The sequence below is a fragment of the Periophthalmus magnuspinnatus genome, chromosome 9, assembly GCF_009829125.3.
Source record: "Periophthalmus magnuspinnatus isolate fPerMag1 chromosome 9, fPerMag1.2.pri, whole genome shotgun sequence".
NCBI classification, from domain to species: Eukaryota; Metazoa; Chordata; class Actinopteri; order Gobiiformes; family Gobiidae; genus Periophthalmus; species Periophthalmus magnuspinnatus.
This window is the reverse complement of record NC_047134.1, coordinates 16386283-16403855: the sequence shown is the minus strand read 5'-3', so window position 1 is coordinate 16403855 and position 17573 is coordinate 16386283. Positions and strand designations below refer to the sequence as shown.

The 17573-nt window shown below is 39.5% G+C and overlaps 3 protein-coding genes across 4 annotated transcripts; 2 read left to right on the top strand and 1 right to left on the bottom strand.

The window, feature by feature from the left end:
* Window positions 1-26: 26 nt before the first annotated feature.
* Window positions 27-2683, bottom strand: pold2 (polymerase (DNA directed), delta 2, regulatory subunit). Its single transcript, XM_033973333.2, has 11 exons — window positions 2560-2683; window positions 2123-2353; window positions 1925-2046; window positions 1708-1831; window positions 1510-1624; window positions 1240-1438; window positions 1088-1168; window positions 833-990; window positions 623-750; window positions 453-554; window positions 27-374 (listed from the first exon to the last, which is right to left on the bottom strand). The coding sequence occupies exons 2-11, from the start codon at window positions 2346-2348 to the stop codon at window positions 217-219; spliced, it is 1413 nt and encodes a 470-aa protein (XP_033829224.1). The 5' UTR covers window positions 2349-2353; window positions 2560-2683; the 3' UTR covers window positions 27-216.
* Window positions 2684-2918: 235 nt separating this feature from the next.
* nono (non-POU domain containing, octamer-binding) lies at window positions 2919-4541 on the top strand. The gene has a single exon (XM_033972755.2). It carries the CDS (start codon window positions 3048-3050, stop codon window positions 4359-4361), a length of 1314 nt encoding a protein of 437 aa, XP_033828646.1. The 5' UTR covers window positions 2919-3047; the 3' UTR covers window positions 4362-4541.
* A 2494-nt stretch (window positions 4542-7035) lies between these two features.
* npc1l1 (NPC1-like 1) lies at window positions 7036-17566 on the top strand. 2 transcript variants are annotated; one of them, XM_033972408.2, is made up of 21 exons: window positions 7036-7218; window positions 7478-7639; window positions 7987-8880; window positions 9429-9722; window positions 10090-10313; window positions 10434-10534; window positions 10613-10785; window positions 11390-11518; window positions 11807-11989; window positions 12071-12185; window positions 12772-13037; window positions 13122-13211; window positions 13558-13748; window positions 14455-14582; window positions 14668-14800; window positions 14882-14937; window positions 15038-15188; window positions 15800-16031; window positions 16119-16232; window positions 16567-16729; window positions 16833-17566. In XM_033972408.2, exons 1-21 carry the CDS (start codon window positions 7177-7179, stop codon window positions 17036-17038), a joined length of 4047 nt encoding a protein of 1348 aa, XP_033828299.1. In that variant the 5' UTR covers window positions 7036-7176; the 3' UTR covers window positions 17039-17566. The 2 variants fall into 2 exon arrangements, with proteins under 2 accessions (XP_033828299.1, XP_055080466.1); XM_055224491.1 differs by having other exon boundaries at window positions 14455-14585; window positions 14674-14800.
* The last annotated feature ends 7 nt before the right edge of the window (window positions 17567-17573 follow it).

Here is a 17573-nt window from a genome sequence, read left to right as displayed (position 1 = left end):
TTTTTGTCCAGTTGACAGAATTTACATTTATTTGCTATAAACAAGCCAATGTTTTTCTTAGATGGTAACAGTCAGAAATCATTTGTCATGTTACTTCATTGTTAGCGATTAAACTGGATACATTATTTAGTGTAAAAATTGTTTATAAATGATCATCCCATTTAGGAAATTTAGGTATAGTTGACGTGTCTTTACATACCCGGTTTTATTAGCATTTTAGTGACTAACGTTCATCTCGCTCTCCTCGTCGTCAGCAGAGAAGGCAGAGAAATTGACTGGCTCACATTCAAGAGTGCGCAAGTTGACCATGCATGCTGTCTGTGTGCTGCTGAATTCTGGGATGGCTACCAACAAGACTTCCTGACCTTCTCGGCCTGTTGCAGATGAGAAAATACAATGAAATAAAAGTACTGTTGGTAGACATGACTACATATTGCAGAGAATACACAAACCTTTAATGATCTTTGACTCAAAGGATGGTGCATTACCACTGAAGTACACATGGGGACAATCTTGCAAAATGAACGGGTCCTTTTGGTAGAACGGATAACAACCTAACAAGAAAAAACATGTGGCTCTGGAAAATAATAATATGAGTGATAAATAAGGATGGATTACAAACCTAAAGTATCAGGTGCAGTTGGTGCGAGATGTCTTAGATGTAGAGTTTCTTCCAATATTTCTAGATGGCTGTTTAAACTGCTGTATTTCTGTATATCAATAACATTTTGACCGGATGTTCCCAAAAACCTTAATTAAAAAACAAACTTAATTAATACCTGCTTGGCACACAATAGTTTTAATGCACTTCTCAATTCCTTAAGTGACTAACCTCACTTGATCTATTTCAGCTTGATATGGGTTGGAAACCAGCTGCAACGTGGGATATACAGAAGACATAGGGAGCATACAGCGATGTAGAGGCTGCTGAGGGAGGGTGTAGTTGGTAGGGTCATACTGGCCTGGCATTACATCAACTGGTACAGATGACTGAAAAAGAAGAAAGGGATATACTTTGGGAGTATACATCTCTTGCGCCTAGGTGTTAAGTAATTGCTAATGTATAAAAAGAATACTTGAAAAGTACCACAAGTTGAAGTAGGAGATCATCCAAAAGACGCATGGCATCTACACTTCCAGCCTGTGTTTTCTTTGTAAGGTACTTGGCCTTAACAGAAGAGACTTAGAAATTATTTCTCCAGAGTCTACTGAAAATGTAACCAGTGCAAAGATGCATACCTTTGTCGATGCATCTTTGTCCTGGGTGTGTTGACTGAGTAAGTTTCCTGCCAGAAGAACTCTGGATATAGTTGATGCCCCACTTTGCTCTCCCTGGTCACCTAACTGTCCAGTAATCATATCCACCAGCAATTGCAATCCCAGCAGACTGTCAGCCTGGCTTCCTCCTAGACCAAGCCCTGAGACTAGCAGCACAAATCTGTAAAGACAAACAGTCTGTTCAAGTAAACATGTGAAATATTGCTTATTCATTTGTTTACATTTGGTTACCTGTCAGTGCTAATTGTTGGCCGAGGTGCCTGAACCGGAAACTCAGCAGTACAAAAGTCCTCAACTATGAATTTCCCATCAATTGTCTCAGCTCCATGTATAGCCACAACACAGCCTAAGCCAATAACAGAGAAATTAAACTTGTTGCTTGTTCATTGGATATTATGAAGACAACTGTAAAATCAAAAGAATCCAAACCCGTGAAACACTTGTCTTTGTCAATTTTCCCTTCCAGTTTGATTCTCTGAAGCTCGTCTTCCAAAATCAACTCATCTGTGTCATTTATGTACTTGGTACGTGGAGGCTGAGGCAGAAGATTGTGCTGAACAAAAAAACAAGAGAAAACAAACATATTCAAATACAAATACAAAATAGTACTGCCCACAATATAAAACTATCCATAAAGACTGCGAACCTCTTCACTGATCTCTTTTAGAATTGATGGCTGTAACTCCATACGTTTGAACAATGTTCCCACGATGCAACACTGCTCTCCTGTCTGAAGATCACACAACTTTCTGACGGCAACTTCAGACCCTTAAGAGATGCAAATACAAACAAATATCAGCATAAATATAATTGCCGGCTGCTTATTTTATACACATTTACTAACCCCACTTTTGCTTGGCTCTCTCTGTAAGCAAAGGTCTCATCTCCATCAGTCGTGCTGCGTAAATGTGAGCATACTGGCGATTGAAGCTTCGCTCTCCAACGCTGTACCGCTCGGAGCAGAGGTTGTAAGGGATGGACACCCTCTGATATGAAGGCAGCTGCTCATCAGACGCAGGAGGGCAAAGCACAGTGGAGCCCTCCTTCTGGGCACTTATATCAGAAAACATGATCACTGCAGAGATGTAAAAATGTGAATAAAGTTATTTTGTTAACGTGTGACATTACTGTGTCAGAAAGCTAAAGGTAAATTTTGTAGGAGTTGTAATATTTCAGACATGTTCGACTTGATCTGCTAATTGTCTGTAATGACAACAAACATGCACTCTCGCCGGGAAGTAGCTTTGCCTGATTATTGTCAACATTTGAAGCACATTTTACCTTAAACCGTACACTTAAGAATATAATCCCCGGTATTTAAAGTCGTCGTATGATGTCCCTTATCCTCTGTCAGAGAACATGAAACTCTTCCCGCGAATTCACTCTGTCGGGAGAGTGAAATCTCGCGAGAAAAAACAAGAAGAGAGAGAGAAAAACAAGAGGCTCCACCGTGGCGTTCAGAGGTAAATTGTTGCATTTAACACCCTCACAGTGCAGAATACAGCAGGTGACAGCACGTGTACGTAAGGGAATAATTATAACAACAATCTTCAACCTAATCTGGATAAAACCGTGGATAAAACACAGCATCTCTCCATCTCGTCGCGCTAAAATGACGTCATGTTCCCGGCTCTTGTAAATTAGGTCACAATAGCGTTTCTGCAGGAAGCCTCGCCATTTTAGCAGCTCTTTGTGAGCCACGGCCTACATTGAGGTTGTGTTGTATTCTCCTATCAGTTCACTCCTTTGTGTTTTCGTAATTTTTTGAAATGCAAGGAAACAGGGGTCCCCACCACAACCATGGCGCTAATCGCCACACCACTGGGCCTCCAGAGCATGGCCACAGCGGCGGAGCGAACAGCAATGGCCAGCAGCCTGACTCCTCCGAGCACAGGAGCGTCAATGAGTCCCTCACTCTGGATCTGCAAAGCTTTAGGAAGCCGGGAGAGAAAACATTCACCCAGCGATGCAGGCTGTTCGTGGGCAATCTCCCTCCAGGCGTGACCGAGGAAGAGCTGGATACCCTGTTCGCAAAGTACGGAAAGGCTAGTGAGATTTTCGTCAATAAGGAAAGAGGCTTCGGCTTCGTGCGGTTGGAGACCAGGATCATCGCAGAGATTGCAAGAGCCGAGCTCGACGATACTCCCTTCAGGGGAAAACCAATACGAGTGAGGTTTGCTACTCACGGTGCAGCTCTGTCAGTGAAGAATTTGCCTGATTTTGCGTCAAACGAGCTTCTAGAGGAGGCCTTTGCTGTCTTCGGTCAAATCGAGAGAGCAGTGGTCATTGTGGATGACCGAGGCAGGCCGACGGGGAAAGGAATAGTGGAGTTCACCTCAAAGCCAGCTGCTAGAAAAGCCTTGGATAAGTGTGGTGATGGCGCCTATCTCCTCACAGCGTTCCCAAGACCTATTACAGTTGAGCCAATGGAGCAACTGGATGAAGATGAAGGTTTACCAGATAAGCTCATCAACAAAAACCAGCAGTATCATAAAGAGAGGGAGCAGCCCCCACGGTTTGCACAGCCGGGCACTTTTGAGTACGAGTATGCCATGCGTTGGAAAGCTCTGATGGAGATGGAGAAACAGCAGTATGAGATGGTGGACCGTAACATGAAAGAGGCTCAAGAGAAACTAGAGACAGAAATGGAGGCTGCACGACATGAACACCAGGTGATGCTGATGAGACAGGACCTGCTCCGGCGTCAGGAGGAGCTGAGGCGCATGGAGGAACTGCACAGTCAGGAGGTGCAGAAGAGGAAGCAGGCCGAGCTGCGGCAAGAAGAGGAGAGGAGGCGCCACGAGGAGGAGCTCCGGATGCGCAATGAGGAGATGATGAAGAGGCAGCAGGAGGGCTTCAGAGGGAACTTCTCTGAGAGCAGAGAGCCCGACATGAGGATGCACATGGGTATGCCCATGAACAGAAACTCACTGGGGGGCAACTCAGGCCAGTCTGGAGGAGCTGAGGGTAGCCCCGTGATGTCTGGAAACAGCAACATGCCTGGGCCAGGACAGGGGGGCTTCCCCAGAGGCCTTCCTGGACCAGGGGACTATGTAGTACCTAATAAACAGCGCAGGTTTTGAATTGTGTCTTTCACCCTGTTTTAAAAGTTCACACTGTGAGCATCATTGTTAAAATTGCATGTTTATTTTTTACTTTTTATTTGTACTTGTATACATTTTGTACTAAAATTCCATGACTCTCAAAACAAGATTTATTTTACTGTATTTCTCATGCAAATGTGACTACTTGTAGGGATTTTTTTTTTTTTTTTGTCCAAAATATGTTGATGTTTTTCAAATAAATTAATTTCTCCCCCCTGATGTATTTTTAATTGTATGAAATAATTAGAATTAATATTTTCTCTGGGACTCGGAGTGCTGTACATTTTTGATAATCAATAGCTTAAATTGCATTTTTACAGCCTCCTATTATTCAAGCAAATAAACCCAGCTACACATCAATTGAGTTACATTTATTGAATTGACATTTTGACTAATTCTGTAATCAAAATTGATATTAAACTCCAATTAATTCACATTGTGACCTATAAAACATCTCAGAACAGGACTCCCTATATTGCAGGTACCTTTTTATCTTTGGAAATCCTATTCAATATTATACTTAACTGTCTATTTAGCTATGCTTTTAATAAACATATAACTTATCACAAATTTTCCTCTGTCAAAAATGTCTAAATTTCTCCAACCTATATTGCACACATTTAATTATTTTAGGAACATACAGCAACTTAGGCCAGTGGTTAACAACTTTTTTTTTGTACTGAACACCCTCTAAGCTTTTTCTCACCCTCCCAGTACACCCTTACTTGGGTAGAAGGTTGATCTACTATTTCTGTTATATTATCTTGTTTTAATTATAGTGGTGTGGGAAATCTTCCAAAACATTCTCAATGATGAAAACTGTAGTAGGCTTACATATACCATTTTTATTCAGTCTACACCAGAAAGGAAAACACTGATTTAAGTTACACCTAAAATATCCAAACCGCTTGTATAAGATTTATTTAAGATTAATTTCAGAAAATGTCTGACTTTTGTTAATTTAAACTCAAACAGACTGGACTGAGAGTCACAATATTTGCCGTGGCCCCTGGTGGCTTGTTTAGTTTTGTGTTTCAATTGCAGATTTGCCCAGTACTGCCTTGTCAAAGCTTGTTGACCAAAAAGAAAGCAGAGGGTGATTTTTAGGATTCTTTTAATATGCTGATATGACATTATCAAGGAAACTACCCCTCACCTACAGAAGGGTTTACAATGATAATGGGTCGCCAGCGCAACAAGAGCACCATAAATAGCGATAACAACCAGAGTCGATAATAAAAAGCAGTGGTGCTGACTGGATCTGAATATCAGATCAGCCTTCTGCAGATGCTGAGTGAAAATCCTGAACAGAACAACAAATATCAAAAATAACATTTATGTTCCTGGTTTTGAAGAACAGTAATTGACAGAGAGTAAAAGTTTCTAGTTTTCCTTGTGTAACTATACAAGACTACACATTCTATTCTTTTTGTCCATATTTAGAAATAAAATTACTTCTAGTTATTGAACAAACATGGCAGTTTTGTTGTTTTCCGTAGCACCTACACCATAATTCAAACTATGTCAGTTTTTTACAGGGGGGGATATGGATCATTAAATAGAGCCTATCTGATAACAGTGACTGCAGTTAATAGATCTTTGACTAATGACTGCAGTTAATAGATCTTTCTTTTGACATCTGTTTTTCCCCTTCCCCTTCATTCAGAGAATTGGACCATTTGATGCTCAACTTTAGCATCATGTATTATCATCATGACATGTCAAAGCCATCTTCAGATTATCATCTTTTTTCTTGCCTTGCCCATCTGAGTTTATCACGATTTGGCCTGATAGCTCTCTGTTACATGGCCCGACCTTGATTGTATGTTTTGTTCTGCTTTTGACCTTGACCAAGATAAGATCAATTATAAAGTAAAAATCCTTGAGGGATGGCCTGCTGTCATCTTATCATTGTAGATACGCATGTCTTATGCCATATTTATATACACAAAACAAATTTTAGCACTTACCCAAAATGGTTGTGCCATTGGGAAAGAAATGTTTAAACATTGTGAAGAAAGTGAAGAGAGGAAAAAATCCAAAGCAAGTTGTTATGAGAGCACTTTACAACTGCAATATTTTAATCCTTCTTCCGCATTACTGTATTTACTTACCAAGGCTCAACCCCTTGGTAATGTTAGGTAGGTGGATGACTATCAATAAAATACTATTACTCATTGCTGAGGTATTGTTTTCTCCCCTAGGGAGCTGTTTTCATTTGACACATCTTGCCTTGTTATTGGGGCAGCCTGTTTTGACAAGTACATAACCACAATGATGCAAGGGCATTCTCTTGGTCCGAACCCGAATATGGAGGGTAAGTCATACTGGCCCCAGTAATGGAGTCATTAATAATGTTCATATAACTTACATAAAGGTGCCCTAAACTGCACAACTAACTACATTACAAAGTATTATAAATATGTAGCAATCCCGCTCACATAGGTGTACTCCCTCACATAGGTGGTGAGAGGTGTGGTTATTATTATGGATCTTCCATAGTTTGTCCCAGCAACTCAATCACAGTCTCAGTACGTGTTAATTATCAATCAGAAATATTGATTGTATGCAGCTGTGATTGGTCAGAGTCTGCATCACACCAGATAAGAAACGTGTGACGTTAGGCTGTGATTTTCAAGTGAAAAAACTTTATTCTCACAGATACTAGGAGGGAGAGGGCTGAGACACAGAAGCACAAGTCCCTCTCACTCACAGGCTCTGTCTAATGTGCTCCTAAATTTCATTATAGAAATAGAAATAAACGCAACTGAATCAACTGAAGGACTGTGGAGTCATGGCCCGAGTAGCAGCTCTCTTCACTTTACTCTGCTGTTTGGTAAGTCATTTTAACAAGGGAACAAAAGCTGTGTTTCTATTTGTATGTGTACCTAAACTGTAAATAAGCTCTATATACAGGTTTTTCATTACTTTCGATTGAGGAACTATGTAGAAAATTATTATTGTATAACAGCAGATGATTAGATAAACTGTGTTCTCATTTTCAGAAGAGTCCTAAAGCAATCATGGCATTTATCAGTTAATACCATATAGTCTTTTGTTGTATTTTTATTGATTGATTTATTTTTCAAACACAGGTCCTGACAGAAGCCCAACATGAACCAGGAAAATGTATATTTTATGAAGAGTGTGGTCGAAACCCCACACTAAATGGAACTCTTATTAAGCCAATTGTGCCCTGTTTAAACTACAGCCCTGCAAGACGGTTATCAGGCGAACACTACAGGAAGCTCAAACAGGTAACAAGTTAGAATTTAGTTAGAATAGTTAGTTAGAATTTAGTTTGCTGTAAAAAGTAATTGGATGAGTATAATGTACAAATATCATATAGCATAATGACAAAGTGGATATGTCACCCTTGGGTAGGGGTGTTTGACTGAGTGGGACCTTGTACTGTGGGTCGACTGCTTTCTTCCTCCTGTACAAATACATGCATTTTTAATTAACAGTAAACTGGCCCTACTTAATGTATGTGAAATATATAAGTCCAGCAACCAATTTGTATCCATTATTGACAATAACATATTCCTACAAATATAATAATTACTGGTATATTGTATATAATTGTTGTGTATTGTTGCTATAGGTGTGTCCGATGCTGGATCAAGGAGAGAGCAACACATATGCCTGCTGCTCAATTCCACAACTCCTCTCCCTGGAAACCAGTCTGACTCTTTCGAAAGCTGTCCTCATCCGCTGCCCTTCTTGTTCTTACAACTTTGCCCACGTACACTGCATCAACACCTGCAGTCCCGATCAAAGCCAACACGTGAACGTCACTAGAGTCATGAACATCACCAACCTGGGTGTCACCCGAGAAGCTGTGGTGGCCTATCAATCATATCTGTCTTACAAATTTACAGAGAGTGCTTTCCAGTCTTGCAAAAATGTCCGTATCCCAGCTACAGGTGGATATGCGATCTCAACAATGTGTGGTCGCTATGGTGCCAAACTATGCACTGCTCAGCGCTGGTATGACTTCCAAGGAGACTCTAGTAATGGCCTTGCCCCATTAGACATTGACTTTCAGCTCATTCCTGATAGTGCTGCTGGATCTTTACCAGATGGTATAATTCCATACAATGGCACCGCTCTGAAATGTAACCAAGTAACACCAACAGGAGGCAAGGCTTGCTCATGCCAGGACTGTCAAGAAGCATGCCCTGTCGTCCCAGGACCCAAAGAACCACCAGGCCCTTTCAAACTTTTCGGTGTGGATGGATTTTTGTTGATCTCCATTATCATGCTTTGTCTTCTGATGTTTGCCTTCATATTCTACATATCTGTGACTTGCTACATGAACTCTAAGAAGCCAAAAACTGAAAAAAAGAAAAAAGATTTAAATAGCAATGATGTTATTCAAAGACCCATTCACCCTTCAGAGGTGACATGCACTGACAAGAACAGTCTGGCTGCACAGGCTTTCTTAAGTTCCATATTTCAAACCTGGGGAAAATTAATGGCTACTTATCCATTAACGGTGAGTAATGAGAAGCAGAAGCAAACCTTTCACGCTTAGACATTACATTATATCCATGCCATTATATCTTCTGCCAGAGCAACCAGCAATTAAACACCATATTTTCTGTCATTTGAATACTCAGAAGTTAACAAAATAGCATTGTCATGTCCATGGTAAAGCCTGTGACTGAAGCCCATGAATAATAAAAATGCCAAGACAAAAATCCACAAACATAATTATTTGTTGTCAGTAGTGTCTACTACTTACTTATAATAATCCTAAAGCAACCTTACCATTTTATTGGGCTAAGTACAGCTCAACAGCATGATTGGGATGAACTCAAATGAGGTTTATTCAGTAGAATGAAATATATTGACCATCTGTGGATAAATGTATCTTTGATTCACATTCAAAATCAAACAAAGACATCAATTAGTAAAGTATATATTTGCACAACTCATTCAAGACTGTAACTTTTTTGTCAAATTATTTGTAGGTAAACCTAACAAAACCTCCTAATATTCATTTTATTGGTTTATATTATATCAATAATATTTCCTTTGTAGGTGCTGCTCATCTCAGCTATTGCTGTTGCTGCTTTTGCCACTGGCCTCATGCACATTGAGCTGACCACAGACCCGGTCGAGCTGTGGTCAGCCCCCAACAGTCGTGCCCGCCAAGAGAAGGACTTCCATGACTCAAACTTTGGGCCTTTCTTCCGGACCAACCAGCTGATTCTCACAGCACCCCAAAGAAAAGGAAAAGTTTATGATTCTCTACTTTTTGGACCTCAAAACTTCAGTGGGATTATTTCCAAAGATCTGATTATTGAACTGTTGGAGCTACAAACACGAATAAGGGTAATCAACATCACAGTTTACAATTATTTCCCTACACATATGAAAAGAAACGAGTGCAGTATTTCTTTTGTCTGGATAAATGTATTAGAATCAGCATCCAGAATTAAAAAAATTAAAAGGCCAGATTTTAGAGGACATGCATAAATGAATGAATATAAAGAAATTAATGATAGTGTTGCTGTATCTAAATACTAGCCTTGTTTTTTAGGTTGATTAACCTTTACAGAATTTACAGAAGTGGGATTATTTTTGTGCTTGTTCTATAAAACTAAGTTAATGTGCAAATTACTGCTCATTAGGATGTAACTTTACAATAGACAGAAAAAAGTAATGCCCATTCTAACAGACTCTAACTTGTCCTTTTTAGGATATAGAGTTTTTCTCAAAGGACCTGAATCGCACTGCGAGTTTGAAGGATGTGTGTTTTGCGCCACTGAATCCAACCAACCCCCAAACCACAGACTGCGCCGTAAACAGCCTGCCCCAGTATTTCCAGAACAGCTTAGATAACATCAACGATAAGGTGAACATGACCGAACTGGGAGTGACCAAAGAGGTGGACTGGAGGGACCACTTCATCTACTGTGTCAAGTAAGAGTTTATGTAAAAACAATATTCAGTAAAAGTAATAATATTGTGTTTATAGCAAAAGATTGTAACAAATATATTAAATACGATTGAACTTGAACAATCACATGTGTTTTTCTTCAGCTCCCCACTGTCCTTCAAAGACATTACTGACTTGGGCATGAGCTGCATGGCTGATTATGGAGCTCCAGTTTTCCCCTTTTTGGCAGTAGGAGGCTATAATAGTAAGTGATCAAATATAAGTTATAAATACCACGAAAAACTTGTGAAGGTTAATTATTTTGGTCCTCTCGTTTTTGTAGATGATGACTACACAAACGCAGAAGCCCTCATTCTGACCTTCTCCCTCAACAACTTTCCCCGAACGGACCCCCGGTTCAAAGTGGCAATGCAGTGGGAGACTGAGTTTCTTAAAATTGTTCAAGAATATGAGAAAGATCCCAAAACAAACTTCACATTTGCGTACATGGCAGAGGTATGACACAAAGTATTGTTAGCACAACTTGTAAATGTATTAGAAAGAGGTCGTAAGAGTGGCAATAGATGTTCCCAGTCTGCATTGGTCAGATGTGACGTTCTCATAAAAAAGGTTTACAATCATTGAGAATGCACAGGGCTGGTACTGAGTACAAAATCTGATGACCAGAATAATCAATGACCCAATAATTACATCTGATTTTGGTGTATATTTACATGTACAAAAGAAATCTGATAATTAAAAACGTGTCAGTCAATTAGCGGATTTTTAAAGTAACTGTAGCATTTAGAAGACAAAATACAATGAATTTTAAAACTATTGATCAACTATTTATTTTGTTTTTGCCACATTAGTTTCCCCTCTTTTCATAATTTTCCTTGTCAAAACCTGCATAGATGTGAACAATCACAATCAGGAAGAAATCAGATTACTCACATCACATAACACACATAACTGATAATTACAGAAATCAGATAATTATCAAATTTTAGGTGTCTATGTAAATATGGCCGCTGTCTTGTCAGGCTGATCATAACGTGTAATATTATAAATAATCACAAAGTGGTAACATTTAACTTCCATGTCTCTTGTTTTTCCTCAGAGGTCTTTGGAGGATGAGATTAACCGCACAACTGCTGAAGATATCCCCATTTTCATGATTAGCTATGCTGTAATCTTTGTGTACATTGCAGTTGCATTGGGAGAATACTCTTCTTGTAAACGTATATTGGTGAGATTTTACACTTAAAAGAATGTAAATGTATGCAATAAGCTTTATACAACCTATTAATTGTAACTGTAAAATCATAGTTTTACACACTTTTCAGATAAGAGACTGTGTAGTAGATAAAGATACACTTCTCACGTTGCAGATAAGACTAGAAATACATACCCTTATCAGCGCTCTTTATCTTAACCATGAAGACCTTAGGTGCATTACTATAGGGGATTGCAGTATAGTAGTTAAAACATATGTTAAAAAGTTGACTCAGTTCACCGTATGCTATCTGTTGTAAAGGTGGACTCAAAGTTTCTGGTGGGACTGGGCGGGATCCTGGTGGTTGGCTGCTCCGTCCTGGCCTCTATGGGCTTCTACTCGTGGGTGGGCATCCCCTCGTCTCTGGTCATCCTGCAGGTGGTGCCCTTCCTGGTGCTGGCGGTGGGAGCAGACAACATATTTATCTTTGTATTGGAGTACCAGGTGAGTTATTCTAATGTTTTGCATTTTGTCTATGATCATTTGTACAATACAATTAGACGTGTAAAACTTTCTTTGCTAAAGAGAGATGTTCGGAGACCGGGTGAGAAGAGGGAGGAGCAGATCGGCCGTGTCTTGGGCAGTGTAGCTCCCAGCATGCTCCTCTGCAGCCTCTCTGAGTCTGTTTGCTTTTTTCTGGGTAATAAAATAAAGCCACTATTTTCTATTTATTATTTTCTCACCCATAGAAGATAATCCTGCTAATGACTGAATGCCAAAATGTTTCAGTAAACCATCGCTCCAATGTAGGACCACACCAGGCCAACTGACAGTTTATATGCAAATGTAAAAATGATATCTATCTGCATCCAATTGTTTGCATTAAAGCCATATGGGCTTGATGGGTTGTTGATAAAAATTGGCATAAGGGCGACAGTGACTCTGTGGTTAGAGCAGTGGCCCAGTCCAAAAGTCGGAAGATCAATCCCTGCTCTGTTCTGTCATTGTGTCCTTAGGCAAGACACTTCACCCACATTGCCTAGTATGAAAGTGGTGTGTATGTGGATCATTGGTTGTGGTCGGAGTGGCTCATGGTGCAAATTGGCATTCTCGCTTCCGCCAGTCTACCCCACGGCAGCTGTGGCTGCAATAGTCGCTTACCACCACCCAGTACAGAGTGAATGAATAATGACTACAGTGAAGTGCTTTGAGAGGCCTGTAAAGCATGTGAGGCATTATTATTATTATGTATCTTAAAAGTTAAAATCCCTCTCTCTGTTTCCCAGGTGCCATGTCCACGATGCCTGCGGTGAAGTCTTTTGCTCTGTACGCTGCACTGGCTGTGCTCATGGATTTCGTGCTGCAGATGACCGCATTTGTGGCCCTGCTTTCTCTTGATGCCCGTCGCCAGGACAGTAACCGCTGCGAGCTGCTGTGCTGTGTCACTGTGTCTACTCAGCGCCCCAACAAATCCAACGAGGGCTTCCTGCTTCCCTTTATGAGAAAATTCTATGCCCCTGTCCTTCTGCACAATGTCACAAGAGTTATTGTGGTAAAGCAACTAGACAAATAGTTAACATTGATTAAAATGTATAATTCAAATGAATTATGTACTGAACATTTATGCTCTTTGCAGATGTTGCTGTTCATTTTCATGTTCTGCGCTTCCTTGTTCCTCATGTTTAATGTGACGGTCGGTCTGGATCAAGAGCTGGCTATGCCTAAAGTTAGTATATTCATTTTGTTTTTATCACGTAACTAAAAATAATCTAATTACATGACATCAAGGTGTGACAGTGGTGAAGTACGCAATTCCCCTTCAACCAAGTGCATATGCTGTTGTTGGGCCACCCCATTGGTCATTCCACTCAAAGACATGTGGCTGGTTCCTTCTGAAAAAGGATCCAGTGTAAAAACATATTAAAAAACAGTACATGGAACAGTAACTGTCGCTTACAGTGCCAGGCAATCCAAAGAGCCAGTCTAGTACCATAATAATAATGAATTCATATATCCTTATACAAATCATATTCAAATAAGCTTGGCATATTTCTTTCTTCTTATGTTTACAGGGCTCTTACATGCTGACCTATTTTGAATATTTGTACAAATACTTTGAAGTGGGAGTACCTGTGTATTTCGTAACAAAGAAGGGCTTTAACTTTGCTACAGTGGAAGGCATGAACGCAGTCTGCTCCAGTGTCGGCTGTGACCAGTTCTCTCTCACCCAAAAGATCCAATATGCCACTGAATACCCGGAGCTGTAAGTCAGTTTACAAATATGGAGTAGGATTATTTTTTACTAAATATTAGAACATGTAAGAAACAAGTTATTTAAGTCCAACCTCATATTATAAATAAAGAAATACCCCCAATAAAATTAGATTCCATAAAAATGATCAGATATTGTCTATAGCAATTGAGCACTGTGTTTGTTCAACTTTTGTTTTCTTACTGTTAGATTTTTACCTGCACAAAAGAGACACTTTCATAATTTGCCTCAGAGTAGATAATAGTGAAATGAGGAAAGCACCCTAGTCTCTCACTGTCTATCTCTGTGACATGTCCTTGAACTTTCTTCTACCACACTGCTCCAGACCGACAGCGTTCTGCAGTTAATGATAAACCACCTGAACTCACTCAGCACAGAACGCCTGTAAATTAAAGCAATATAATGACTGTATTTGAGCTAATGCAAGTAATGCTATTTGTCTATATGAGCCTCTAACAACCAAGAAGGCCTTTACACTGACATGTAGATTTCTAGACCTTTTTAAGACGAGCACATTTTTTTGACCATTCAAAAGTTCCATGACAGTGCATTGAAAAAATAACTTAAAAAAATCATTATTTTCACAGTGCTTTTTACATTAATACTGAAATTTATCTTCTCAAAATATTTTGTAACAAAATATATTTTGCTTTGCTCATCGAGTCTCGATGCTCAAGTCTGATAATTCCCTGTGTAGATCCTACATAGGGATTCCGTCAAACTCCTGGGTGGACGATTTCATTGACTGGCTGAACCCTGGATCAAAATGCTGCCGTCTTTATGGCTCAGGGCCAAATCAGGGTCAATTCTGTCCTGCAAATGAAAGTGAGACGATACAGCATTTTTTTTGTTTTTTTTTAATGCAAAAAACAAACCAAAAAAATGTACACTTGCTACTGTGTCCTGTTAGCTGGTGCTTTCCGCTGCCCATTTAAATGCATGAAGACTCCTCCAGACGGTGTTCTCAGGCCCAGTGTGGAACAGTTTAACAGATTTTTACCTGATTTCTTGGGGAACAGGCCCGATCTGCAATGCCCAAAAGGGTAGGTCAATCAATCAATTATGGATTGAATGATCAGTGTTGTTCTTCTATGTAATATGTACTCTATTTGCTTTTTGAACAGAGGCCTTGGAGCATATGACACTGCTGTGGTGAGGGATGAGAGTGGAGAAATTATAGGTAGGTGTAATACAATTTTCATCTTGTACACAAGAATATAGATACAATCTCAACAAAAATATATCTAAAAAATGTATAAAAAATTATATTTTGGTTACAGCATCTCGGTTCATGGCCTATCACACTCCTCTTACAAACTCTCAGGAGTTCACGGCTGCTCTGCTTAGAGCCAGAGAACTGGCCCATAACATCACTCTGGGCATGAGGCAGGTCCCAGGCACCTCACCAGACTTTGAGGTCTTCCCTTATACGTAGGTACCATTCTGAGGCTTCCTCTGTACACTGTTGGTATTTAGATACTTTTGTCAAGATAATAAGAGAGATATAGAGAATAAGAGACTTTTCTTCAGAGAAATGTTGCACAATACTAATATTGAATTGTATTGCTGGGTTTCAGATTACATCACTACATTCTATAGGCTAATGATATTTAATACAGACTGAAGGCAGCTAAAGTGAATAATGTTAAAATGCAGATTTCTTTCTCTTGTATTTCAAGGTGTCAGTTGGTCTTGTCAGTGTGAGAAATGATCAGGTTCAATATTTGTGAATTTACCTTTTAGAAATTTTATGGAAAAGTACATTGTTCAATAGGGAAAAAAAACTGTCTCTTGTCTCTTGAGAGTATCAAATCATCATATTGTAGAATTTGAAAACAACTAATACCAGAAAAAACCCTCCAATGAGTCCACGCTATGTGTATATAAATAAACTGCAGCATTTCTGAAGTTGCACATATATACTCGCTTCATATAAAATAAAAAAATCACTGTACCTACAAAATCCTGCATGTATACTGCAATGAAACTGCTTTTCTAAACAGGTCTTTGCCAATGACCAGTCCTGTCTATTCTCATTGCAGATTGACTAATGTCTTCTATGAGCAGTATTTGACCATAGTACCAGAGGGGCTCTTCAACATATCTCTATGTCTGCTGCCCACGTTTGTAGTGTGCTGCCTGCTGCTGGGGCTGGACCTGAGCTCCGGGCTGCTTAATCTTATCACCATTGTCATGATCGTGGTTGATACTGTGGGTGTCATGACACTGTGGGGAATAGATTACAATGCAGTGGCCCTTATCAATCTGGTTACGGTAAAACAAACACCTGTTTACTACATAGATGAGATTATTGATTCCAAAAGAAATTAAAATATATGTGTTGTTGTAAACCTCTTACAGGCTGTTGGTATATCTGTGGAGTTTGTGTCTCATATGACCAGATCGTTTGCTCTGAGCACAAAGCCGACTCATGTAGAAAGAGCCAAGGAGGCCACAGCCAACATGGGCAGTGCGGTATGCAGCATTTGACAACTGTTATCATCATTATCAACAGTTATGGCAGACTAACTAATGACTGATTGATCTCAAGCACTAATATTATAATATTATGAAATCTGAATAATATAATAGAAACAGACAGTTTAGAACCTATTGTACCACTAACCTGCAGGTTTTAAATGCTTCACAGCTATATATGCATATACAATGACCAAAAAGATAAGTGTACTCAAACAAAGTCAGTCCTGACCTTAACAAATGTCCACCCAAATCACAAAATTACAGACAATTAAAAAATATAGTGGGTTGTTGGTTAAATATTGTCTGATTTTCCTTCTGTTTACTGCAGGTGTTTGCAGGTGTAGCCATGACCAACCTGCCTGGGATTCTGGTGCTGGCTTTTGCTAAAGCTCAGCTCATCCAGATCTTCTTCTTCAGGCTGAACTTAGTTATCACACTCCTTGGGATGGCCCATGGACTGGTGTTCCTCCCTGTCCTGCTCAGCTACTTTGGTATGTGTGTGGTTTAAATTAATCTAAACTTGCAAATGTAAACTTTCTGAACATTGTATCTTACCCTGTTACAGTACTTATAATAGGCATATCTGTTTTCCAGGTCCTGGTTTGAACAAAGCTGTACTGCTGCAGCAACAGAGGGCTAAAGCCAAAGACGTGCAGATGACAAACCACATGAGGCACGTTTATGATAACATTAGTTATGAAGACCATGAAATTAAACCAGAACAAAATGGCACCAGCAAACCCTGTCAAACCACAGCCAACCACCAGGAGGAGAAAGAGGAGCAGGTTGACAGTTTCTGAGTGCACTGAATTAGTTTAACTAAATACCTCGTTAACAAACTGTACAGTCTGGGACAATCCCAAGGACAAGAAGGATGGACCAATGGGAGAGAAAATAAACACGCAGTTATACAATGTTTCAATGCAAGTGGACTTTTGACATGAGTCAACAAAAACAACTACGGATGTCTGATGCACTGCCAGATTAAGGACACTTTAGAAATACAAAGAGTAGTCTTTTGTACTATTTTGTAATAATTTTGTATTCTTATTAGCAGTGTTGCAACTGCAAATAATTTAAAGGTATATACACTCCACGTGCAGTATCAAGTGTTATGTGCAAATATCCACTTAACATGTAAGATTTGACGAGTTTTGTTTTAATGATCGACTTTGTCTTGTGATTGTTTTGAGGGGAAAAAAAAAAGAACATTGTAAAGGTTTTTCATAAAACATGCACTCATTTGAATGTAGTTCACTAATATTTAAATACAACTTTGATAAATATTTAAATAAATTATTTTACAAATACTGCCTACAATGTCACAAAAAGTCT

Excerpts from the sequence above, each read along its gene's own strand:
- nono (XM_033972755.2), top strand. The coding sequence starts at position 3,048 with ATGCAAGGAAACAGGGGTCCCCACCACAACCATGGCGCTAATCGCCAC.
- pold2 (XM_033973333.2), bottom strand. The coding sequence starts at position 2,348 with ATGTTTTCTGATATAAGTGCCCAGAAGGAGGGCTCCACTGTGCTTTGC. Across the intron at positions 2,047-2,122 it reads GAGAGCCAAGCAAAAGTGGG|GGTCTGAAGTTGCCGTCAGA; the intron begins GTTAGTAAATGT and ends GCATCTCTTAAG. Across the intron at positions 555-622 it reads AACTGCACCTGATACTTTAG|GTTGTTATCCGTTCTACCAA; the intron begins GTTTGTAATCCA and ends TTTTCTTGTTAG.
- npc1l1 (XM_033972408.2), top strand. The coding sequence starts at position 7,177 with ATGGCCCGAGTAGCAGCTCTCTTCACTTTACTCTGCTGTTTG. Across the intron at positions 8,881-9,428 it reads TGGCTACTTATCCATTAACG|GTGCTGCTCATCTCAGCTAT; the intron begins GTGAGTAATGAG and ends TTTCCTTTGTAG. Across the intron at positions 11,990-12,070 it reads TCTTTGTATTGGAGTACCAG|AGAGATGTTCGGAGACCGGG; the intron begins GTGAGTTATTCT and ends TCTTTGCTAAAG.